We start from the raw sequence: 26198 nt of genomic DNA on the forward strand, positions 1-26198 counted from the left end.
TATTTTCATAGTTTTATTGAAAAATAAAATTGCTGTTCCTTTTTTTAAGTTAATTTTAAAATATTTTTGTACTTTTTTAATTAAATTTTCATATAATTTTCTGGTTACTACAAATTTTGCGTGACTATAAATAGAACTAAAAGAAATTTGGAATAAAACGGTAAATTTTAAGTTTTGGCATATTTCTGCACATTTAATTTGTAGTAATATGTTTGTTGTATACAATGATAACATTACAATATTGACTTGTTATAGTAGTAGCGGTGATATATTTACTTTCTTTTTGATTTGTATACTTTAATTGAATACGTGCTTTTATCTATTTTAATTATTTAATTTTTGATTTTAATTTTTGTATTTTTTTTCGTTTTGTTTGTTTTATTTTTACTACCAGAAACAAATACTATAATAAAAGCAAAATTAAACAGCAGATGAACATAACAGAACTGATATTGATTGTAGATTGCAATAATTTGCTTTCTTTGTTTTTTTTTTTCTTGTAATTACTTAATTAAAATTTATAAATTTTTTCTTGTGGGTGTTTTAATACCCTTTAGTTTTCTTTATACATTTTTTGGATATTTTTTTTTTTTGAATTTGCGTGAGCGAACCAAAAATGCTTTGCGCCGCTCTAAGCGGACACATACCAATTAACAAACGTGCCACCTGGCCGCGCATGCGTCTGTGCGTTTTGGAGACAATCAAAGAAAGCGCATCAAGCTTTGCATATGGTTAAGTGCCTGTCTGTCGTTCGTTCCATGCACTCGTTCAATCAAATTTTACCGATTGCACTCAAACACTCAAAGCGTTGACCGGCCTGATTTTTAATCGCCTCCAGAGCGCACATTTCACGCTTGTCAACTGTTAAAGGTGTTCTACCTGTTTGATTGAAAACTCAATTTCCTCGAAGTGTTTGCAGTGAATTAATTGTAATTTATTCTGCCAGGAGTTTCTCGCTACCACTTCGACTAATCAACGAAAAATGTACCAGAACTGCATCTATCCTTGGTATGTTGGTCCGCAACATTTATTTAGTTTTTTTTTTTTTTTGTTTGTTTTTGTGGAATTTTGTTTTTTAAACTTTTTTATTTTTCTTTCGTGTTTTTCCCTTAAGTTTTGAAAAAGAATTAAACATCTTTCCTACAATATACGAGCTTTTCTAACTGTCTACTGTCACACGACTGCGCCGCTTACTAACCCATATTCATTTTTTTTCTCGCTTCCTTTCTTTCGCTTACCTTATGTACGTACATACATATTTAAAAACAAGATTTTAAATTTTCCGTAATTATGATGCATAGCAAAATATACACACATCGCAGAGTGGGGAGTTGGATTTTAGTGTTAAAAAATTGAATATTTTGATAGTTTTTCTCGTTAAACCTTTGCTCACTCCTCGCTTACGTTGTTACGTTGACGGGTTGACTCTCTCGCTTCATCCGCATTTTTAAACCATGTGTTTGCTTTTTAAATATTTTTTCCTTGATTTCAAATAAAAACAAAATGGCTGTTGTGGTAGTTTCTTGCTGGTATGCAGGATATGTTGTTGTTGTTGTTATTATTGTTGTTGTTGTCATCTCTCAACGATTTGTGTTGGGCTCACTGCTGCGCTTCAACTCCACTTTGTTGGCTTTCGTTCGCAATTTGCTCAACAATTGTGCGCCTTCATGTGAAGCAAACTATTTTGTTTTTATTTTATTTCATTTTTTTATATATTTTTTTTTTTGTATTTTTGTTTTTTTGGCATACTCCTCTACTCAAACCGCCTAACCGAAACAAATATCCTGCAGTTATTTGTTGAGTTCGTAAGCAAAAATCTGATGTATTGATCGCATCCTGTAATGCGTGTGTACCGTTGTTACTAACACTGTTCAAAAATCGGAATTATGGGCGAGGTTGGCCAGTCCTCCTCCTCCTCAGAGCTGATGCTTTCGGTTCTGCAAGGAAAATACAAAAGGTTATATAAATGAAAACAAAAACTAAATAATAAATTATTTCAATTATTCAAGCAATTTTTTCGATGGTTTCAAAACACAACAAAAACTCATTAATGGAAAAAAGTATTTGCGCATTGAAATTACAAAAATTATTGAGTTGGATTAAAAACAAAAACAAGGAAATAAGAAAAAACAAAAAAATAAAAATAAAAAAAAATAAAAAATTAAAAAAAATTAAAAGAAAAAATAAATAAATAAAAACAATTAAAAAAAACATAAAAACAAAAGTAAAAGTAAAGTAACAAACACAAAAATTAAATAAAAAACAGCAAAAGTAAAAATACAACAAAAAAAAGCAAACACAAAACATGTTTGTATAATTTCTTGTAACACTCAATAAACGAAGTCGACCAAGAAATTTGAGTAAAGCTCGCACAAATTTCATTGAATTTTCCGGATTGAATTATTTAAAATGTATGTCTATACAAGCTTTTTTCTCTTATACAATATTCAAGATAAAAATCCAAAATTTAGTAAAAAAAGAAATATTAAAAACAAATGTAAAAAACAATATAAAAAAATATAAAAAAATATAAAAAAAAAAATAAAAAAAGTAATTAATTAATAAATCAAAACGAATACATAAAAAATAATTAAAAAAAAATACAAATAAAAAAATGCAAAACAACAATGCAAAAAAAAAAAATAATGAATAAATAAAAAAAAAAAAAATAAAAAAAAAATATATAAAAAAAAAAATATAAAAAAAAAATAAAAATAACAAAAAATGAATAAATAAAAATAATAAAAAATGAATGAATAAAAATAATAAAAAATAAATAAAAATAAAATAAAAAACCAACACTAAATTTTTTTATTGAAATTTGAAGGTGGGGTCTACTCCCACCCTCTTAGCAACGCAATTAAGGTTTTTATTCTTTTTTTTTATAAACCAAGGCTACTCATCTTTCTGCGATATACATGGTGGCGCAATATTAATCACCCCACCGGAAAATTTATAATTTTTGCAAATGCTTAGTCAAATTACGTCAATCGTATTTGACACTCGTGAATTAGACCGCTGCAGTATACAAACAGACAAGCCATGGAGCGCGTAAAGATCAAAATGAGGATTTCCATCACTCAAAATATATATTCTTTCAATTTAGTAAAACAAGTTATTCAAAAACAAAATTGGATGATTAATTTTGCGCCAGCTTGCACATACATCTATTTTTTCTTTTTTTGTGTCGATATATGCAAGAGTATTTCTCATTCAAAATTTTCAATTTTATCTGAGTATTTATTCAATCAAAACTAAGATTAATTAGCGTTTACGTCAAATAATCATCATACAAATTACGAGTGCAGAGTAGGCGGTACATACAAAAATTTCCAGGTAAGCTAATTTGCTATCAATTTTTCCAACTACATGGAAAAGCTGCTAATATCCGCTAATAGTCACTCCCTTTTCCTCACTCCCTCAAATATTTATTCATTAAATTCACAATCAATATTCACCCATCAATTGCGTAACAATTGTTGATAAGGAGGCAGTTGTTTGGTAATGAAGACTTTGAAAGGCAGGCCGGAAAATGAGCATTTGAAAAATAAGTAGAAAATCGCAAACGGTAAAGTATATCACGTGACTCGTTTAAGTGCAATGAACTTCATTCTACGCTGAGATAATAATTTTCATGTTATTCAATTTTTAACTAACGCAAGCAACTAAGTAAGTTCTACGTAAGTGCCTACGTAAATGACGCTTTGGGTATTTATAGAAGAAATTTAGGTAAACAACTCGAAAAGAGTGATTAAAAGCATTAAAAAGTTTGGCTGGTTCAGCAGCAGTAAAACTGATTCGAAAGATAGGTCGAGGCGAAAGAAAGCAAACAAATTTATTAAAAAATCTCGCTTTCAATTGTGTTTATGTTGTATTTGCACCTGTTGTTTTTTTTTTGTTTTTGTTTGTTTTTGCACGTCTTCAACTTGTTTACCACATGAAAAAATATTTATCTGTAAAAAAAAATAGCTTTTGAACCAACAACAAAGCACAGATAATATATGTGTACAAACACAAACACATAAACATACACATATGCATATGCATATAAGCAGTTCGGGTACAAGCGGATGTTTTCGCACAGCTGTACATATGAAACACATAAACACACTTATTCGTATGTATGAATGTACGTACAGTACGCAACATACGTCAAGGCGGACATAAATATGTACCCAAATATGTTAGGGGAAAAATAAATCCATTATTTTCTCGGCAGTTGGCTGTACTGATCGATATCTCGTAAAGTATCGATCAAACTATTTAAAATGTATGCTCGTTCTCAAGTTGACATTTCACATTAAAAAAATTATTTTACTGTTTTTTATTTGTTCCATGCCGTTGTGAGTTACAGGGTGTTTGCACGGGAAATCAACAAAGAGAAAATTCGGTACATTTTAGTTCTTCTTTGATAAAGGCGAAAATGCTGGCCAGGCGGCTGAAATTGTGAATGGGGTTTATGGTGCCGATACTGTAACGGCTAATTACGTGGAATTTTGGTTTCGTCGATTCCGTTCAGACATTTTTGATGTTAAAGAAAATGTCACAAAATTAATCATAACTTAACAACAACTTCTTTACCAAAAAAAATTACATTGAGAGATGGAAGATTTTATTTTGACGTTTACGCGCTACATTGCTTGCCTATTTGTATACTACAACTGTCTCATTCACGAGTGTCATTTGACAAAACTATAAATCTTTCGATAGGTGATTAATTTTGTGCTCCCTGTTATATGTTTGTTGACTTTACAGAACTCTTCGAGTTTTTGAACTATTCAAAATTATATAAATTTATTTGAAATTTGTCAATGAATTTACTATTAAAATTAGGTAAAATAAAATATAATAAAATATAATAAAATAAAATTTAAAAATAACAATTAACTTAATTAAAAAAAATTAAAAAAAAATTAAAAACAAATTAAAAAAATTAAATTAAAAAATGTAAAGAATAAACAAAATAATTTTTTTAAAATTTAAAAAATTAAAAAAAAAATAAAATAAAAAATAAGTTAAAGGAGCAAACATATTGCATAATAATGAGTTTAATTGAGACTTAACCCACTGTTGGGCACATTTTTTAAAACCTTCGGTTGGACACGCGGGTCTGACCTTTTTCGTCCTGTTCGAGGATCTTTTTTAAAAGTCGTATCCATAAATCGATAGTAAATTAATTTCTAGGAAGCTACTTGGAAAATCAAGTCGAAAGCTAAATATAACAGAAATATGTTACATTCACGTTCAAAGTTGAAAAGCCAGTCTGGCCAGACCCGGGTGCCCAACGGAGGGTTAAAACTAAACTCACTGACCGAGAGAGATCAAAATACCATAAAACAAAGAGCATAAATTCCACTCGAAGAGTGAGTGCTCTATTAATCGAGTCATAAAAGCCACATACATACATATGTATATAAACAAAGTCTAGTTGGTGGCAAAGTGAAACCAACAAAATGGCGCAAGACTCTACAAAGAACGTACATATGTATGTAATATATATATGAACCTACATACTATTTATATTTATATTTATGTTGAGGCGAATCTACACGCGCCAACGTCGATAAACAACGTTGGAAAGTAAACAGATTTTTTTTTCGACAACGTTTTTCTCGAATGTGTACTCACTCCTAAAGGCAGTGTTTATTTATATAATCGCAGCAATATGCGCAAAGCAAAGACTTGAAAAAATATGTACACTCATATATGTACGTGCGTAAATTTGTGGCTGAGATTTTAGAGATTGATTTAAGAACTTGTTTATGTGCAAAAACTTCTAGAATTTATGCAGGAATAATACATGAAAAATATTTGCAAATAAGTGAGAGTTTTTTTGTAAACAGTCTTTCAAAAGTTACGCCTAGATGTCAATAGTGAGTAATTCCTAGACGGTGACGGTACCTTTTTTATGTAATCTTTGACATTTTTCAAGTAGACAGATAGCGATAGCGTAAGACGCAAAATTATTGAAACTTATTATGGAAAAGGTACATCTTTAAGAACAACATAACGTAAAATTCGTGATTTTTTTTTGATGGAAACAGTCTCCAAACGAGTCGACAATTCAAAGGTTGGTGGGAAAATGTACAAGAATCTGGTTCTGTGGAGATCAGGACAAGAGACTGGCAGACCAGACTAAGATTTTTTGAAAAGTAAAGTCTATGCTGAATAAGCAACAAACGATTTCAGAGCTAAAACACAACATTCGGATCGAGTTTGCTGAGCTGAGTGCGATAATATATGAGCGAGTCTTTGAAAATTTTAATTCTCGTACACTTTTGTTAGGTTTTGGCAGAGCTCTTCCTCCTATTTGTGGTGTGCGTCTTGATGTTGTTCCATCACAAATGGAGGAACCTCTAGTTTTAAGCCTGCTCCGAACGGCAAATGGTTTTATAAGGACCTTTTTTCATGGCAGAAATACCCTTGAAGGTTTGCCATTGCCTGCCGAGGGACGACCGCTATTAAAAAAAAACGATTCCTATTATTTGATATTCATGCACGGAGATTCGCACCTATGCACTTCCGAATGGTAGTTACGCACCAATCCATTCAGCCACGGCGATAGGAAGTCGGAAAGAATCTATATTTGTACATGCTTTATTTTAAAACACGATCTAGACGCGCACTTTGGATGACCCTTTACTTTCCTAAAATCTTTTTGTACTTTGTATTTTAAAACCTATAAATTCTCAATAGCTTCATCATAACCGATGTAGTAAAAATTTAAAGCAATTTAATTGAACACAAAATGAAGAGCTTTGCAATGCAACAAATCTGCGTTCAAGTTTTCATTTAGAAACTACACACCAACTTCTTCTATGAAGCCATAAAGCACTGGTTATAGATTTTAGAAAACTCACCTTGAGCGACAACAGCCTTCATCCATGGCAATCGTTTGGCCTTCATCGATGGTGGGTAGGTCGGTTGAAAAACGATTGGTTGGGCGCAGCACTTTCAGTGTACGACTGGATAACTTCCAAACTAGACGTTGTTTGTACGGCTGCTTGTTCTGGCCATTATAGTGCGACAAAATGTCGGACACAATGGAGAAGCCGCATGTGAATACCTGATCGGGAATCTACAGAAAATTGAAAACAAGTGAAAAATAATTAGTATATATAGTAAATACACACGTATTGAATCCAATTATGCAACTACTTGCAAGCAATGCCAGAATCTCTACTTACACCCAAATACTCCTGGAGAGACAGTATAAACTCAAATACGGGCTTTAACTCGGGCCGATGACGTTTGTAAGACGCCTTGATGTGGAAATCCAAATGTAGACACATCAGTATCAATGCCAAAGTTGATGGCGTGACGACAGTAGTTTTAACATCACATAGCAAATTCTCCAAACGATTTTCTAAATCTTCCAATTTGATCATACGCAGATAGAATTCATAGAATTCCTCGCATATGCTCTTGGCCAAGTTACGGAAAAGTGCGTAAAAAACGCGCAGAATGGTGACGGCAGTGACCGGTGTGGTGCCCATTTGGACACCCAGTTTATTAGCAATAACATCGGCCATACGCTCCAAATCACCGGCAGTGCAACCACACTGTAGGGCAAGAGAAATTGGCGTATATGGATTAATTTAAATGAATAATCATAAACTTGCATAAAAAGTCATTACTCATTACACTACGATACAAGGTTTGCGTCCGAATGGTTAGTTTTCTTTATTTATCCAAAGTTTGTGCTTCGAAAATTAGAAAAAACAAACACAATCCTTTCAAGCTACTCGACGGCGCTGTGCTGCCCACAACAGCACAGTAGGTCATTGTTAGTTAAATGAACTACCATTTTTTTTAAGTCTATACTTTTTTTTTTGGGTTATATTATTTTAGTTATTTTCCAATTCTACCATTCAAAAAAACTAGATTACTTTCGTTTTGAATAAATAATGAAAAACCAAACCTTTCGTGACACTTACTTTGCTGAGATTTACCTGAGAAATAGTTGCTAACTCATCGGCAGGTATTGGTTTCAATCCCTGCTGCTTGATAGCCAAGTAGAACGATGCGACACTCATGCAAGCCATATGCTTCGGCTTCACGGCCATGCGGTCGAGGAAGCGATCCACAAGGCTCATCGCTAAGAATAATACATCGGAGGGCAGCTCATACCACATTTTAAGGCAACGTAAAACATACGCGGAGCCATCACGTCCACCGGCTGTCACTTCACGCTGTAAGAGATAAAGAAAATGTAATTTCAGGTTCTATACCTTGCAATTGAACATTTCAGCATTTAATTATTTTAATCTACTTTTTTATTTATTTTTAATCTACTTTTCTATTTAATTTTTTTATATTTAATTTATTTTTTATTTGTTTTTTAATCTACTTTTTTTTTTTTTAATCTACTTTTTTATTTATTTTTTAATCTACTTTTTTATTTATTTTTTAATCTACTTTTTTATTTATTTTTTAATCTACTTTTTCGTTTTTATTTTAATTTATTGTTTTAAATTTAATGTTTTTATTTTATTTAATCATTAAATTTTTTTATTAATGTTTTTACTTAACTGTTTTTCTTATTTATTTATTTATTTAGTTTTAGTTTTCGTATTTTAGGATTTTTTAATTTTAGTTTTTTAATTTTAGTTTTTTATTTAAGTTTTTTTTTTAATTTAGGTTTTTTTTTTTTACTTTTTTTTTTATTTTAGTTTTTTTGTTTATTTTAGTTTTATTGTTTATTTTAATTTTTTTTGTTTATTTTACTTTTTTTATTTTAGTTTTTTTTTTACTATACTTTTTTTATTTAACTTTTCTTTATTTTGGTTTTTTTTATTTTCGTTTTTTTTTTATTTTAGTTTTTTTTATTATTTTAGTTTTTTTTATTATTTTAGTTTTTTTTTATTTTAGTTTTTTTTTTAGTTTTTTTTTTATTTTCGTTTTTTTTTTATTTTCGTTTTTTTTTTTATTTTCGTTTTTTTCTTTTATTTTCGTTTTTTTTTTATTTTCGTTTTTTTATTTTAGTTGTTTTTTAATGTTAGCTTCTTTTGTTTTATTGTTTTTTATTTTAGCTTCTTTTATTCTATTGTTTCTTATTTTAGCTTCTTTTATTTTATTATTTTTTATCTTGCTTCTTTTTAGTTTTTTTTTTTTTTGTGTTTTAGTTCTTTTATTTTATTTTTTTATGATTTTTACTTTTTCTGTACTATTACTGACAAAATTATCGAACCGCAAACTCACCTTGGATTCTCTGGGCAGCAACAATATAGTGTGGTATTTATCCTGCAACACATTGTACTCGTTCAACATACGATACAACTCCTCCGACGATAAACCAATCAGTTCGTTCTCCTTCTTTGTCGAATTCGGAGCGTCAGTGGAGTTATCGGCATCGCTGTTGACAGTGTTGTTCTTCTTGCTGTTGTTATTTTTCATATTGTCGTTGGTGTTCTTCTTCATATTCCTATTCTCATTGTCCATTAGCGAAGACTCCATTGGTTGGTTCATCATGTTAGCAGGTGATTCTTGTTGTTGTTGTTGTTCTAGCTCATATTTTTGATATTCCAAGCCAGCAGCACCCGGTGTCCCATACCGGCCCTCGTCAGACATCCTCCACTCATCCACATCTACATCCACGGCGTGCATTTCTGCACTGCCGCTTCCATTCGCCGCTGCCACCGCCGCCGTCGCTGACGTTGACGCTCCCAACATAGCTGAATTCGTACCTTCCGCCACCGTTACCACTCCACCGCCCAACGATACGCCACTCGACGACGACAATTCCGATTGCTCGCATGTCGACATTTCAGCGCTCATTGCCAAATGATTATCGAAATGTTGTTGTTGTTGTTGATATTGTGATGCATGATGCATATTATGAAGATGCTCTTCCTTCTCCTGCAGGACATTGATATTATTTATGTTCAAGTTGTCCATGTTTGAAGCTGAAATCTGATTATTGTTGATGACGATGTTGCGGTGGTGGTTGCTGATGTTGATGTTGCTGTTGGCGGGTAATCCAGTTGTTGGCGAAACCGACGACGCAATCGATGACCGCTGCTGCATCAACTGCTGCTGTACCTCAAAGCCGTTAACGTAGTTGCTGCACTCACCCAAACCTAAACTGTTGTTGTTATTGCTATGGATGATATTAGCGTTGGCGTTCACGTTGACGTTGGCGTTGGCGACAAACTGGCAATACAACTGTTGTTGATGTTGCTGTTGTTGTTGCTGTTGCTGTTGGTATTGGTGGTATTGCTCTTCTTCTTGTAGAGTATTTGACAAACCACTTTCAACGACGGCGTAATTGGCGGCAGCAGAGTAGCGTACAGGGACAGACATTGTGAGGGCTGGCCTAGTACCTATTTTTATGAATTGAATATTTGTTGTTTGATTTAAGAAATTGAAATTAACGTAATAAATTGGTTCTCTTTTTGCTATTTGTAAAATTGCAATGCCCAAAAATATGCGTTTTCCGCTTGCTTTGGTAATAGGCCAACGAAAAATTTGTTTGATTTTATTTTCAGCCACAAGTGGAGAATTTGATTTGATTTATTCTTAAGCTTACACTACCTTTTCTGTGGTAGGTGAATTTGGCGATATCAGCGAGAAGCACCACAAAAGCGATTGCTCGTCTTTTCTATGAGTGGGTTCTCTCAATCTCTAGCTTAAAAATTTCTTTCTGTCGAATTTCCACACTTTGCAGACGAGAAATAAAATTCGTTTGCAGCAACAATACAAATTCTCCCAAAAAAGAAAAGCCAAGGGAAGAAACTAAATTGCGCCACAAAACCACTTTTCGTAGTAGTAAATCAGATGAAATTTGACTTCTGCTCGCTCCTTCGCTGTGGGGGTGACCGGATGTTGAGTGTATTTGGGTTGTGGATTAGCTTTGCAAGTGAATGCAAAGCTGCACAATTTAGTTATTCTTACCGACCGAAAATAAAATTTATTACTTGCTACTTGTGTCGTACACACCGGTCACAATGACAGTAGTCGAGCGTGTGCGTGCACTGAGAACAGTTGCTGGGAACAGTCAAAATGCTGCTGCTAAACTACTTTTGCGTTCAAAGGACCTTCGTACAATTCCTTTCCTCGATTTTTTAGATAGAGGAAAATAGACAATTTGCAAGCAACAAACAAATAAAACCCTCAACTGATTTTTGGTTGTGGAATATTTTAAAATAAAATATGTCCCTTTAATAATTTAGCACCAAAGTAAATATAAAATTCACTTTGATTGGAATTAAAGTAAATAAAAGCACTGAATAGGTTTATTATGTGAGCCTCGCAGCTTTTTTACGATAATAAACACTTGCGCTTTTAAAATGTTTTTATATATTTTTTTTCTAATTTACTGTTTGTGTGTGAAACACAGTGTACTTGAATTTTGGCGATTCTTGTACAAATTTTAGAAAATATGCGTCAAATTGATGCTCTCCTTCTCTCACTCGAAAGTTAACGCTCTTTTGTGCGAACAAATGTTTGCGGTACTTGAAAAATCCTTTTTATCTCTAAAACTTACGTTCTGCGTGTGAGAAAATGATTTAAAAAATAATAATGTGATTAATTCATGAAATAAATTGGATGGGAAGTGACACAATAAAATGAAAAAAATTCATAAAGCTGGAAAAAATTTGTTGATTTTGTTTATATGTAATCAGGAAAGTGCTGGAATAATTAATACTATAGTGGGTATTATTTTTCATAATTTAATAAAAAAGGTTGGAAAATTAGGTTATGAATTTTGTACAACAACGCTGTTGGTGTATGAAACTAAAAATTTAAATTAAAATTTCAAAAAATAGGCAATAAAAAAGGAGTAAATTATTTAAAAAATGAAGATGGAATTTTTATAAATGAAAAATATATATTTTTGAATGAGTAAGGAATATTAAATTTTCTGTAAATAGTATAAAATTAAATGTGAAGCTGAAATGTGCAAAAGTCTTTGAAATGAAATTAAAAAATTTATAAGCAAACTTGAATTTTTGAATTGGTGTGAAATGAGTTGAAATAAAATGAATCTTTGAAATGAGTGTAATTTCGACGGCTATTTTAATTAATAAAATTTATATTTGTAAATCAAATACGAAATGTAAAAGCATTAAAATGTTTATACTAAGTTAAATATGCCACTGGTATCCTAAAGCGCGGATTAAAGACAAATCATTCTGCCTAAAAACTAAAAACAAAAAAATAGTTGCTAGTTAATTAATTATTACTAATAAAGACATGCAGTGGCGTACACCTACTTGGAAAAGCGATATTTTCACCAATGTTGACTACTTTTTTTCTACAAAACCAAAATAAATTCCAAACATTACTTTTTGCAAAAGAAAAAAAAAAATAATAAAAAACAGGAAACTTAAAAAGAGATTATGGAAAGTAAAAAAAAAACTTATGAAAATTTAAAATCTATGAAATGTAAAAAAAAGTTATGAAAAATAAAAACAAAAGTTATGACAATTAAAAAAAAATATTATGAAAAATAAAAATTATAAAAAAAGAAAAATATATGAAGCGTAAAAAAAGATTATGTAAAGTAAAAAAAACCAAAAAATGCTCAAAACTGGTCAAAATATAGCATTTCTAATTAGGTACAATGAATTACAGGGCGCATTTTTCTAAAGTAATAATTAAAACTAGCACAATTAAAATAACTAAGCCCAACCCTAGCTTTCTTAAAAACGGCATAACCCAACACAAAAAAAAATGTATTACTCTAGTTATATAATTGTATCAACACAACAAACACCGAAAGATAAAACTCGAACTAGCAAATGGAGGGCAGCTGAATTACCTAAATATTACAAACTTTATTTTAAAAAATCTTTCTCTTTGTATTCATTCAAAGAAAAATAAACCATATCCCAACTTAAAACTAAAAAAAAACTATACAAACCAAAAAAAGAACTTTCGAACCTCCTCCCCACTTGTCACAATGACTTTTTTCAATGATTTTTATTTAGTGGGCAAGAAAATATTATTCGCCTCTGCCATTGTTTTGAAACTAATTCTATTTTTACAACGTTTGGAAAATGAAAATAAATATTTGTTTGAAAATATTTACATGTTGACATTTATTAATTAAAAAAAAAAAACTATACACTTTGCAAGGTTATATATTTCGTTGTAAGTGGATGTAGGTGTAGGCGACGGGAGTGTTTCACGTAAACAATTTTTTGCATAGAGGCAAGTGATTGAACTTCTTTTCTTCATCAACATTTTTTCATTTTTTTCAATAACAAATTCATTTTAATGAATCATCGGCCTCTTTAAGTATTTAAAAATTTTCAGAACAAAATAAAAAAGGTAGGTACAATTTGCTTGTTGAGCAACTTCTGAGTGAAAATATTCCATAAGAATTGTCAAAGTTTAGAGTGCTATTGAGAGAAGCGCAGCAAACTATTATCGACCGACCGTTTCCACGACAGTCGGTTCTACGTTACCGAAACGACCCGGATTTATATCCGGCCAAGGACTGTCACTCCAGCAGCATTCCCCGTATGTAAGTATGGGGAATGTTTATGCTGCTACAACAACAACAACATTATCGACCGACCAAAGGCACGTAAAAATGTTATAATTGAACAATTATAATACCAATCATAGATTGAATTTTCAAAAAGACAGCAGAGACGTTAAAGCAGAAACAATATGGCTATGTCAAAGTTCAGAGGTGTGAACATCAGAAAGCTTGACACTGCTGTCGCTGGTGCACCGACTGAGTTATGACTAGCAAGGCTAGCGAGTGGTTGGCAGACAAGCAGTAAATAAACTTGTGTTCAACGTGATATACTAAGGCAGCATATGCTACAAAGAAGAGCAGCAATCATCATGTTTAATACAAAAAAAAATCATTACAAAAATATTTTAGTTTATAAATATAACATAAATTACAGTGCAGATGGAAAAAACGAATAATTGAAAATAATGCACTGAAATTCAATGCAAATAGCACTCACAGTCGCATTCATTCAACTATAATTTATCTAACGGATGTTGTGGCATAGTGCACAGCAGTAAAGCAGCACAGCATCAGCCACAACAGCAGCGCTCGGCAAGCACCAGCTGGCCACAGCTGATGGTTGTGATGTTGATTGAGCCGTTAAGTGCTATTTGGAGCGCTTGAATATGCACTTACTGCACCGCATTGGATGTACATAATACTCCGTTCTCCATTGTGGCACGTACTGAAAATGAAATGTTGCAAAGTAGTGGAAAATAAGCAAGCAAAGAAATGTGTAGTCTGTTCTAGTGCGCGACCTATGACGATGAAGATGAATAGCAGCGGTACTAAACCGCTGGCAGCGGCCATCTTATAAGTGCAAAGGGGAAAGTTATGTCGAAATCTGCACTACAGCATAGTTTACTCACTATTTGTATTTACACCAATCATTTTTTCATTAATTATTTTATTCTTGCGCACTTTTGTCCGCATTTTAACAAAATATGTTTGTGTGTTTGCATACCGCTTGCTGTGCGAACAATTCAATTACACACAAATAAGAATGATTGGATTGAGCGATTGGTTAGGCTATCTGCGGTCTGCAGACAATTGACTGTACGCATTTATGTGTGCATATACACAAAGTCAATCAATAATACACAAATTAACATCAAGTTAAAGATAAAAGAAAACCAAATTTCGAAACTCAGAAAACGAGGTTGAATAAATAACTAGAAGTAAATATAAAAATAAATCATGAAATGCAAATGAAAGCACGTACTCGGCTCTACACTTACGCGTGCACGAGTAGTAAGTGCGTGAGACGACGAGCATAGTACTCGTCGATTTCAAGCAAAAAAAAACTTGTAAATAGAAAAAAGAGGGGAAGTTAGTGATTGCCAATGCTGATTGAAGCTAAAGCGAACAGCACTTTGAAGTGAGTTTTGCTTTTTCTATAAAAAAGTCTATAATTTATATGAATAATAAAAAATATATGCCAGCAGGAAGAAAAATATTTAACAAAGGAGCTGCATGGAGGTATAAAAAGAGGTAACAATTTGAAGATTTTTTTAACCCTGTCTGCCAAATGTTAGTTGTTTCGAATACTAACATTTAACTAACATATAAAAAATATCATTGGTCATGATTGGACGAGTGAAAAATAACGCGTTGCCAAATGTATTTCTTATTAAAATTCTTTCTCTTTGAGGTCTTGAAATTCATGAAAATAAAATCTCACACTATGTAGGTTAACAGTTTAGAACACCAGTTTAATATGTATGTATGTATGTACATATGTATATATACAAATATAACAAAAACAAACTTGACAACTCCTAGAGGGTTATTGGAAAAAATCTGATTTAACAGTTTGAAATTTTGTTAACCTTTTGGAGGTATTTTAAAAGGTCAGGGCATTATTTTGTTTATGTACAATAAATTTACAAAAAAATACGCGTTCTAAAATAATAAGTAAACCATTTTAAGCTGCACTGGCTGTGAATATATTTTGCTGTGAAAGCATGCCTGCCGATTGGAATTTAAGTGTGCTCTGCCCAATCCATAAGAAGGGCGATCCTGCAATTTGTGCCAATTACCGCGGGATTAGTCTTCTAAATATCGCCTATAAGGTCCTAGCGAGCGTATTGTGTGAAAGGCTGAAGCCCACCGTCAACCAACTGATTGGACCTTATCAGTGTGGCTTCAGACCTGGAAAGTCTACCATCGACCAAATATTCACAATACGCCAAATCTTGGAAAAGACCCATGAAAGGAGAATCGACACACACCATCTTTTCGTCGACTTCAAAGCTGCATTCGACAGTACGGAAAGGAGTTACCTGTATGCCGCTATGTCTGAATTTGGTATCCCCGCAAAACTAATACGGCTGTGTAAGATGACGTTGCTCAACACCAGCAGCACCGTCAGAATTGGGAAGGACCTCTCCGAGCCGTTTGATACCAAACGAGGTTTCAGACAGGGTGACTCGCTGTCGTGTGACTTCTTTAACCTGATGTTGGAGAGCATCGTACGAGCCGCAGAACTTAATCGCTCAGGCACAATATTTTATAAGAGCGTACAATTGTTGGCGTATGCCGATGATATTGACATCATCGGCCTTAACAACCGCGCTGTGAGTTCTGCCTTCTCCAAACTCGATAAAGAGGCAAAGCGAATGGGTTTGGTGGTGAACGAGGACAAAACGAAGTACCTCCTGTCTTCAAACAAACAGTCGGCGCACTCGCGTATCGGCACTCACGTCACTGTTGACAGTTATAATTTTGAGGTTGTAAAAGACTTCGTTTATTTAGGAACCAGCATTAACACCGATAACAATGACAGCCTTGAAATCCAACGTAGAATCTCTCTTGCCAACAAGTGCTACTTTGGACTGAGTAGGCAACTTAGCAGTAAAGTCCTCTCTCGACGAACAAAACTAACACTCTACAAGACTCTCATCATGCCCGTCCTAACGTATGGCGCAGAAGCTTGGACGATGGCAACATCCGATGAAGCGACGCTTGGAGTGTTCGAGAGAAAGATTCTGCGTAAGATTTTTGGACCTTTGCACGTTGGCAACGGCGAATATCGCAGACGATGGAACGATGAGCTGTATGAGCTTTACGACGACATAGACATAGCGCAGCGAATAAAGATCCAGCGGCTTCGTTGGCTGGGTCATGTCGTCCGAATGGATACAAACGCTCCGGCTTTGAAAGTATTCGATGCGGTACCAGCTGGTGGTAGTAGAGGAAGAGGAAGGCCTCCTCTGCGTTGGAAAGATCAGGTGGAGAAGGACTTGGCTTCACTTGGTGTGTCCAATTGGCGCCGGTTAGCACGAGAAAGAAACGACTGGCGCGCTTTGTTAAACTCGGCCAAAATCGCGTAAGCGGTTATCGCGCCAATTAAGAAGAAGAAGGCTGTGAATATACAGTAGAACCTGTTCTATTATAAACATATTTTTATTTGTTATCGGCATTGAGAGTTGAACTTCTAATTAAAAAGTGAGGTAAACCTGGTTTTGTATAAAGCTAATAGAAAATATATGTAAAAAAATCATTTCTTTAAGATTGTCCTAAAATAAAACTGGTCTCAAACAGCTTCATTTAAATAGGCATTTATTAAACGCCTACAAATATAAAAATGCCAATCGACATATGGAAGCCAAGTAAATGAGCTTGCAGATACACTTAATTTATTCCTTACATACATATGTACATACAGTGGTGCTCACGATTTTAGCACACTATACACAACCTTGACACTGTCCCACTTTCCTCTTTGCTTTTCGACAATTCAATACGAATATTTTTCTCTGGGTGTTGTTTACAATTAAAATAACAAGAACCGTTATAATCCGTAGTATTTGTTTTGCAATTTTTTTCTTAAAATTCAGTTGAGTGCAAGAGCTGCTTGTTTGAGCTGGACACGAAGTTAGCACATATCAATAAATAATTCCTCCCACTAAATATTTTCTAAGTATTTGAACTTTATGGTAAGTTTTTATATTTTAGCTATTATGTTGATTGTAATTAATGTGAAAAAAAAATATGTTAGACATGGCGAAAGGTTCTTGGTGCTCCGAAGCGCAGCGGGAAGTAATTCAACGAATGAATTCTTCTGGGAGCTCTGTGTCTTAGATATCTCGACTTCTAAGGTGTTCACGCAAAATGATTTATAATGCTCTTGCTCATATTAAGCGCCATAAGACATTTAAGAAGGTAAAACAACGCCCACGACGCCGAAAGACAACAGCTAGGGAGGATTTACTAATATCCAAAGCCTCGCGAACAGACCCTTTTAAGAGTTCTAATGCCATAAAATCGCAAGTTTTATCGGAATATGGAATAAATGTTTCTTCTAAAACCATTAGAAGGCGTTTAAATGAAAACGGGTTGCGTGGGTGCATAGCTCAACACAAACCTTTGGTGTCAAAAAAAAATTTGGAGGCCAGGCTGAACTTTGCAAGGGAACATATCCATAAACCAATAAATTTCTGGAAAAATATTTTATGGAGCGATGAATCGAAGTTCTGTCGTCTCGGATATGACGGGAAACAATATGTTTGGAGACCGCAAAATAAGGAACATGATCCTCGCTACACATTAAAAACGGTGAAGTATGGTGGTGGGAGCGTCATGGTTTGGGCATCATTTTCCTGGCGAGGTATTGGACCCATACACAAAATAGATTCGCGTATGGATCAATATGTTTACAAAAACATACTAACTGATGTCATGATTCCTTATGCGGAGGAAAATATGCCCTTAATATGGACGTTTCATGCATAAAAATGATCCTAAGCACACTTCACGATTGGTGAAGAGTTGCTTGGAGGATCACAAAATTAGTGTTTTGAAGTGGCCAGCTCAATCACCGGATCTCAATCCAATTGAGAATTTATGGAATGATGTCGAGAAGCATATTCGAGCCGTGAAACCGAGGAATTTGAACGATTTGTGGTCGGAGATTAAGACTGCTTGGTATGGAATACCCCAGACGAGATGTGCTGCCCTAGTGGAAAGTCTACCACGCCGATGCGATGCTGTTCTCAAGAGTGGTGGATATCCACCTAAATATTAAGTTTTTCTTTCACTAATGTGTTGTTCTTTGAAAATAAATGAAATTCGTGTCCTCCATTATTATAGGGTGCTTGTATTTAAACCAGTTTCAATAAGTAAGGAGAAAAAAACAAGGTTCTGATTATAAGGCCTCTCTTTCTCCTTTCTACAAAGACCCGCCAGGGATAAATATTGCCGCTAGATTATTTGAATATAAGCAATAAACGCAAAATGAATGTTACTGCATTATAGTGTGCTAAAATCGTGACCACCACTGTATGTATATCTCTGCGCTTTCGACATAATAATTTAAAGTAATAAAATCGAATTACAATTTCCACATGTCAAGTACTAAAATGTTGGAATCTAATAAAAAAAAAAAAAATAATAATTGGCGCGTACACTTCTGTTAGGTGTTTGGCTGAGCTCCTCCTCCTATTTGTGGTGTGCGTCTTGATGTTGTTCCACAAATGGGGGGGGGGGGCCTACAGTTTCAAGCCGACTTCGAACGGCAGATATTTTTATGAGGAGCTTTTTCATGGTTGGAATCTAATATTTTTATAAATAATTAATAGATCCAAGTTAAGAAATTGTAATTACAATTTTGAATCATTCTGTGAAAGATCCAGATAACAGCGGAACTGCTTAATTCAGGTAGGTACTGCAGTCACAGGTCTACAGATTTGCACATACATACATATGTACGTAAGTGGGCAAAGAAATGAATATGCATAAGTAAATATATTTATGTGAGTATATAAATATGAATTTACCTATCCCATTCAGCATTCTGTTGTGTATTTATAGCCGAGCGCGAACAAGTACAAGTAGCCGACAAACTGCAGCGAATGCATATGCATACAATACATACGTACATATGTCTACTCAAGTACAAAGTTAATTTAAATATATGTATGTATACACATGCGCTTCGAAAATAATTTGCTAAAGACGCAATACGTTTATTTTGCAACACAAACCAGATTATGTATGTTTTTAACAGCGCATTAAATGCATAAAAGTAGAAGTAATTAAAGCTGCCGAAAGCTTAATAGGAAATCAAGCATGTTTGTATGTGAACAAAAACAAAATACAGACAAAAAAAATCTAAAACGTTAAAAAGAAACCATAACAAAGTTCCAATGCTCAACAGACTAAAAAATAATTAACATTTATTTGTTGTATAATTTTTAAAATTATCAGCACATCAAAACAAAAACAAGGTTGAATATTATGTTTCAATGCGTGTGCCGAAAGTGCAACAACCAGCATATGGAGTACAGTGACTTTGAAAAACAAAGGTTAAGCAGTGCAAACGGCTGCATTCAAACGTGATTTCGATTTTCGATTACCAACACGATGCTTTTATTTTTGTAATACACTACAAATAAGTAATTTGTTATGCCCATTGCCATGAATAAGCAGGTGGTTTTACAGAAATTCACACGAAAACGCGTCATTTTGTGCGTTTGCATGGAAATAAAATTGAGTGTATATATTTATGTATTTATGTAGTTGAATCATAAGTTATTGAAGTTATGCTTTGCTAAACAAAGAAACTCGATTTCGAACTACCGCTTCAACATCTTGTACTTCGCGATCTTGAACTGCAGGAAGCAAAAACAAAACAAATATGTGCATACATATGTACATATATAACCGAAAGTGACTAAGGGGAATTTCGAATAAAAAAAATTGAACAAAAAATTAAAATAAAAGTGTACACAAAAAAGCAAAAAACAGAAAACAAATTTCAAGGCCAGCCCACTAATAGCCAATTAAATTAAAATTCACAACATATTTCGGAAACAAGTATATTTATTTGTACTATATGTTGTAAATTTTCAATGGGGAAGACACACAGAGCATTGCCAGAAACTAAATTCGTTGGTGGGAATGATCAGCCAAATATTATTATGTGCATAATAAGCCTTAGCGAAAAATTCCAAATTCTAGCCATCATATGTGGACGGTAAAGCGGTGTACTTTTAGACAGCTTAACATGTATGTACTGGCCAATCGCGTTACCAACTATCTGTTGTATTACGGAACAACATTAACACACATCTTTATGACAACAATCGTTGGCAAAGAAGAAGAGCAGAAATTAGCAAATTGTGCTTGGACTTTATAATGCATAGCCTTTGACTTTGTTTACTCGTACTAACGATAAACGATTAGTGATTGAATGTCATGTGAGGGCAGCGGGTGATAAGAAGAACACGCTCCTTACGACCGTAACGAATTAATCTACAATGAACGGAACGACTTTCAATGCCATTACTAATTGAAAATGAGCGACCCGTGTCTGAGTGGTCAGACAGTTTTGATGATTTCTTTCAGTTTATCTACATATGATAGGATTCAGTATTCAGTATGCACTGCGGTTGCATTTGTTAAATATGGAAAAAAGATAGAACTACGCTGCTTTATCCTAAGCCGCACTAGGTGCAGATAAAAAAACATAGATTTTTTGTGCTGAAGATAAATTTAATCTGTGCATACACAATTGTATGTGTAATCAGAATGGGGCAAATAGTTTGAAAAAAATATAAATATAAATAAAAATAGAAAAATATAAATAATAATAGAAGTAAAAAAATAAAGTGTTGAAAACAAATTCAAATTGTTTGAGGTCATTCGAAACATCACCAATCACCATCACAAATAATTGTCAAAATGCAAAAAAAAAACACATTATCTCAGACCCCAGGAAAAAAATAGAATTAGTGCGCTACTTACTTTGTAATTACGAAAAAATAAATAAAAGCAAACACGTCAGTAATTAAAAAGAAACAACTTTCCTCCAGGGAACACTTCACAACACTGGCCTGACAAAATTCAAGCGATAATCTCGAAAATGTAGAAGTGTGGTGAATACAATACTGAAGAAAAGATACATACATACATACATTTTGGAGAACCACTTGAGCGTGATAACTCACAAACCAGAATTCGCTAGAACAGCCAAAATCTCTATTGTCGAAAAATAAGAATAAAGGCAAAAAGAAACAAAAAAAAAAAACAAGTACGAGTATGTACCCACTATTTCAGTGTGGTAGCTCAGTGGAAAAGTACTGGACAAAAACTAGCGAATTAAAGATGAAGAAAGAAAATGTTAAGCAACATAAAATATACACCTTCTCCATGCTATACCCTCGCCTTGAAACTTTGAACTTTAAATAACGGTAATTATACTTGGAAGCTAATAAAAACGAGGAGAAGACGAAAGCAGCAAAATTTAAAGAAGCAAAACCAGTCAAAATTAAAGCATAGAAAGTCTTCAAATGTAACGGTGTAAAGCACTTAACAAAGCTGAAGTCTAACGAAAAAAAACGGCGAACAAAAACAAAATACCCAGTACGAAAGGAAAAAACACCAACGATTAAATATGGCAAACTTGGCTAACGAAAATACGTGAATGACTGATGGAGAAAAAATCACAAGACATGCCCAGCCATGACAGAAAGACAAACCGACCAACAAGTAAGAAGTGGGCAAATGTTTTGCCGCTTCGTCTAACGACTAACACGCGTATTTTTTTCTTATAATTTTTTCCCTTTTCTTTTTTTGATATTTTTCGATATCTTCACTTTGGCCAGGCACCATAAAATAAGCGCGTAAGTAAATAAATTTATAATATGACGTGACATGCGAATTTCTACACCAGTCAACCGAGTGAGCAAAAAATAAATCGCTTGCCAGTCAGCTAGACTAAAACAAATTGGGCACGGGAAATTTAGACGAACTCACGTACGCGGAGGATGTAGAGACAGTGGAGACGAGTCAGAAGAGCAACATAATATAATATTGAATAGATTGAGCTTTAAAATTGCATGACTATAAGCGGTAGATTTTAAATATTCATGTTTTCAAGAGAGTACACAGAAAAGTATGTTGCGAAGTGTGGCGCAAGCCCCCAAACCTAACGCAACAACACTGAACCGAAATGCAAACGAGAAAGTTGTTCAGCCTTTTCATTGTTTTGTAGTACACACCTAAGTTGTGCAAAAAACCAAAAATAAATAAAAAAATATTTAGCTATACAGTAAACAGATGCAATAACAGAAAAAACGCTTTCAAGCTGAACAAGTAAAATCATAAAAACAAATAAAAAAACCGAGCAAAGGTGTATAGTAAACAACAATCAGGCGAATAAAGTCTCGCGAGCGTTAAACTCGCACCAATTTGCCATTGAACAAACACAAGCGTGAAAAAAATGTGGCTTTACAAAAATGAAATTTCGTCAACAACAAATTTTATTACATTCAAGATTTTCCATAAATGCAAGCACCCCTTTTTTACCCATTTTTCTCATGTTTCTTTGTTTTTATTTGCATTTATAACGCCAAAGTCGACAAATTGTTGCACATTTCTGCGGCACCACGCAAGAGGCGCTAATACCAATTGGATATATTTATGTATGTATGTATGTTAACCATTTTCGGAAATTGAGGTTAGGTATGACGGAAAAAATATATTGACAAATTGCACGCGCCTGTACGAAGGCAAAGGCGAAGAGAGAAGAAAAAAAAACATAAATAATTTATTGACATTTTCGTAGCGGCAGTTGTTTTACAACAAAAATGAAAGTTAAGCCACCTTTGCACGAGCCAATTTTTGTCGGCTGGAATGTCGACTAGTCAAAGCATTTAAAAGGGTCGAAAAGACGTGCACACACTTGTTTAAAAATATGGCTTAAGAAAAAAACTTTTTTAAGTGCATATTTTTGATTTAGGTAATACTTAAAAATTTTCAAAAGTTTATTTTTTAGAAAAATTAACAAAAAAACTGTCAATTGGAAAAACTGGTAAGGCCAAGAATCTGTCAAAATGTAAACAAACGAATAACCAAACATTCTCCAATGTTGCTTCGGTGCGAAATCGACTGCAGTTGTTTGTATTGCCTCACAATGAGTAGAAATGCAAAAACTCCTGTTAAACAACAGAATCTCATAAGCGAAAAGTTCATCAATGCGAAAGCAACACTGTTCGTCAGCTAATCGAAGCATTTCCATCGAAAACGTGCTCTTAGCGAATTTAACAGAATCAACTAAGGGGCTGACGTAGTAGATATTTCGAAATGTTATTAGCAACGTTTCCTTAGCAAAATTCGAGGCAAAATAAATTGCACAGAAAAGAGAAGAAAGCTTGACTTGGCAGTATTCGAAGCAGCTGAACCGCCGCACATTTCAATTATAAATTAAATATTTTTATTTGTTGCTGTTATAGTCAACGTTTCTTATCGCTATAAATCATGGCGATGGCGAGGATAACCCAATAAATAAAACAAAAACAAAGTAGAGCAACTCAAACAAAAATCGCCACCTTCTTTTTCTGGTGTTCATGACTTTGACATCATGATTCGCTTATAACGCTTGTTTCTTACAATTTTTTCCTAGTTTTTTACTCGGCATGCCTTTTTGATTTTGTATTTTTATTTAAGTGTTTTTTTTTTCGCTGCTCGACTTTTTTTTTGGCTTTTGAAGGTCATTCATGACGGCTTGACTAAGAAAAAAGTGCATGATTGGAAAACAACAAAATTCAAGTTCGCCAGCCAAAAAATTGATTTTTACTTTGTATAAGCAAATCAGGCAGTAAAAACAAAAAGGAGATTGTTTTCGAGATTGTCTTTGCACACAAACACGGAAGCATATCGAAAAGTGGCGAGACGTTAAGTTAATTTTCGTTTATGAGTAATAATTTTAAAGACAGTAGTTGGCAATTTATTTATGATGATTGTGTTTCCATTGTGAAGTAAATATCGGTTGCTAAATAATAACTATTGTTATTTACAGGCATTAAAAATTAATAGAATATACAAAATGGAAAGATAAGTTTAAAAATCCATTATATCACTCAAAAAACATCACGTAATAGCATCAGCTTTTTTTCTAGCTAGATTAAAATGGGAAGCAGAAAGTGAACTGGTCAGAGTGCGCACAACAATCTTTCAAATCATATCAGTTTTTTTGCAACTCATAAAATTAAAAAAAAAATGCGCAATCTGTGATTAGCTTGACTTGAGGTGGAAAGAATGTGTAGAAGAAGGAAATATTTTGCAATTTTTTATTTGTTACATATTTTTCTTAATTGACTCATTATTTCAATTCCACCTCGTAACTCTTCGTTATACGCACCAAAAAACAAAAACGCTTCCATTATAAACACAGCGCATTTCATTACCACACGAGCCAACATATGGGTCAATAAACGAAAGGTGAGCAAAATTATTAGCAGTCAGGTAAACTGGCAATAAACTCATTAACGTAAAATAACTACATTCCGAATTGCATCCCGCTGAGTTTAAACACCTTTGCCTGAGGTAAAACAGAATGATGAGCTGGATAAAGATGGCAGTGTACAACTGAAATTTACTTGTTGTAGGGGCAGTAATTTTCGCAAAGACGTGACTCAAATGGGATTGCAAAAACTGTGTTCATAAATTTTGGGAGAGTGGGCGACCGGAAAGGTAGAGGATTACCGAGCTGCTGCTCGTGCTCGGACAACACGCTTAGTATTCTCATTTCTCTCAATGGTGTTGTTGAGTGTAGACTTATGCAATTGATAGGTGCGAACGCAGTCAAAAGACATATTTAGGGATGATTTTCGTTAGTCATATGAGTTGGATTCATTTAATTACCACCCGGTGGAACAGAATGCGACTTTAAAGCCACATTACCACATTACCTGTTTGTGTATACATTCGTAAAAGGCATAAATGCTTGGAGGAAAGTACACTCATACACGCATACACCCATAAACGACACAATGATTACTCATTAAAGGCTTCAACGTGTGTCATATTTAAGGTGACTTTTGACTTTTCCTTGAAAAATAATACTTTTATCTTGCAAAAGTAAAATTAACACCTAAAAAATAATCCAAGTTCCTTTCTGTTATTTGAGAAGTAGAGCAACCCTCAGTTAAGCCAATTGATCATTATTCCGTAGCCCTTGCAAAAATATGTATAATGAATTGTGTTTGTTTCTTGATTAAGAAAAAAAAAAACTTTTTCTTAGTACATTGCCAGCCAGTCTAGCCGAGTCGCTTTGCCAACGTAATTGTCAATCAGTTGTTAAAACTGAAATGTGTTATTTACACACACACCTTACCATGCACGACAGTGGTTCGTGCACCTGATAAAACCAATTTTTATGTATTTTCGTGCTATTGAATTTACTTGACTTATTACACTCTAGCAAACTCTGGTTAAATAAGCGACGTAATTTGATATGATAAGCCCTAACAAGCTAAATATGTACTTACATATGTATGTATGTATTTGTTGACAGCCGCAGATAGATAATTGAAACTATTGGGTGGTTGGAAATTACAATAAAAACAAATGTAAGAAAAATCAGCCTACATAAGCAGAGAAAAACGAACGCCTAATATCGTCACTCATAAACGTGTTGTGTGTAGTTGTTATGAAGAACACAGGGGGACTAAACTAAATAATTGCTTTTATCCCTACGCTTCAAGTAAAAACTAGGTTACAGTTATGTAATGCATAAAATAAGATTACATAATTGGCAGAACTCACAGAAAAACTGTTAAAAAATTAATTTAAAATAAAATAACAGGCGTGTATTCAAATAAAAATAAAAATCAATGCTTCAAAATCATATGACACAGGTTTATGAACAATGGTGTCATACAAAAATTTGGCAAGTTTGAATTCACTCGAAAAATATGCTTAATTAAATTGTGCATAAGTGCAT

At 33.5% G+C, this 26198-nt stretch overlaps 1 protein-coding gene across 3 annotated transcripts in view; it reads right to left on the reverse strand.

The window, feature by feature from the left end:
• Positions 1 to 1002: 1002 nt before the first annotated feature.
• LOC128867978 (cyclin G) overlaps positions 1003 to 26198 on the reverse strand; it is a 45504-nt gene continuing 20308 nt past the window's right edge. For 2 of the 3 annotated variants that reach the window (XM_054109648.1, XM_054109656.1), the window contains exons 2-6: positions 9202 to 10322; positions 7938 to 8192; positions 7188 to 7562; positions 6861 to 7078; positions 1003 to 1937 (exon numbers count right to left, since the gene is read on the reverse strand). In XM_054109648.1, the coding sequence (XP_053965623.1) occupies positions 1862 to 1937; positions 6861 to 7078; positions 7188 to 7562; positions 7938 to 8192; positions 9202 to 10302 (2025 nt within the window). In that variant the 5' untranslated portion in view covers positions 10303 to 10322 and the 3' untranslated portion in view covers positions 1003 to 1861. The remainder of the gene's footprint in view (positions 1938 to 6860; positions 7079 to 7187; positions 7563 to 7937; positions 8193 to 9201; positions 10323 to 26198) is intronic. The other variant, XM_054109662.1, reaches the window with a different exon arrangement.

The sequence above is a fragment of the Anastrepha ludens genome, chromosome 2 (genome assembly GCF_028408465.1).
Source record: "Anastrepha ludens isolate Willacy chromosome 2, idAnaLude1.1, whole genome shotgun sequence".
In the NCBI taxonomy this organism is placed as follows: domain Eukaryota; kingdom Metazoa; phylum Arthropoda; class Insecta; order Diptera; family Tephritidae; genus Anastrepha; species Anastrepha ludens.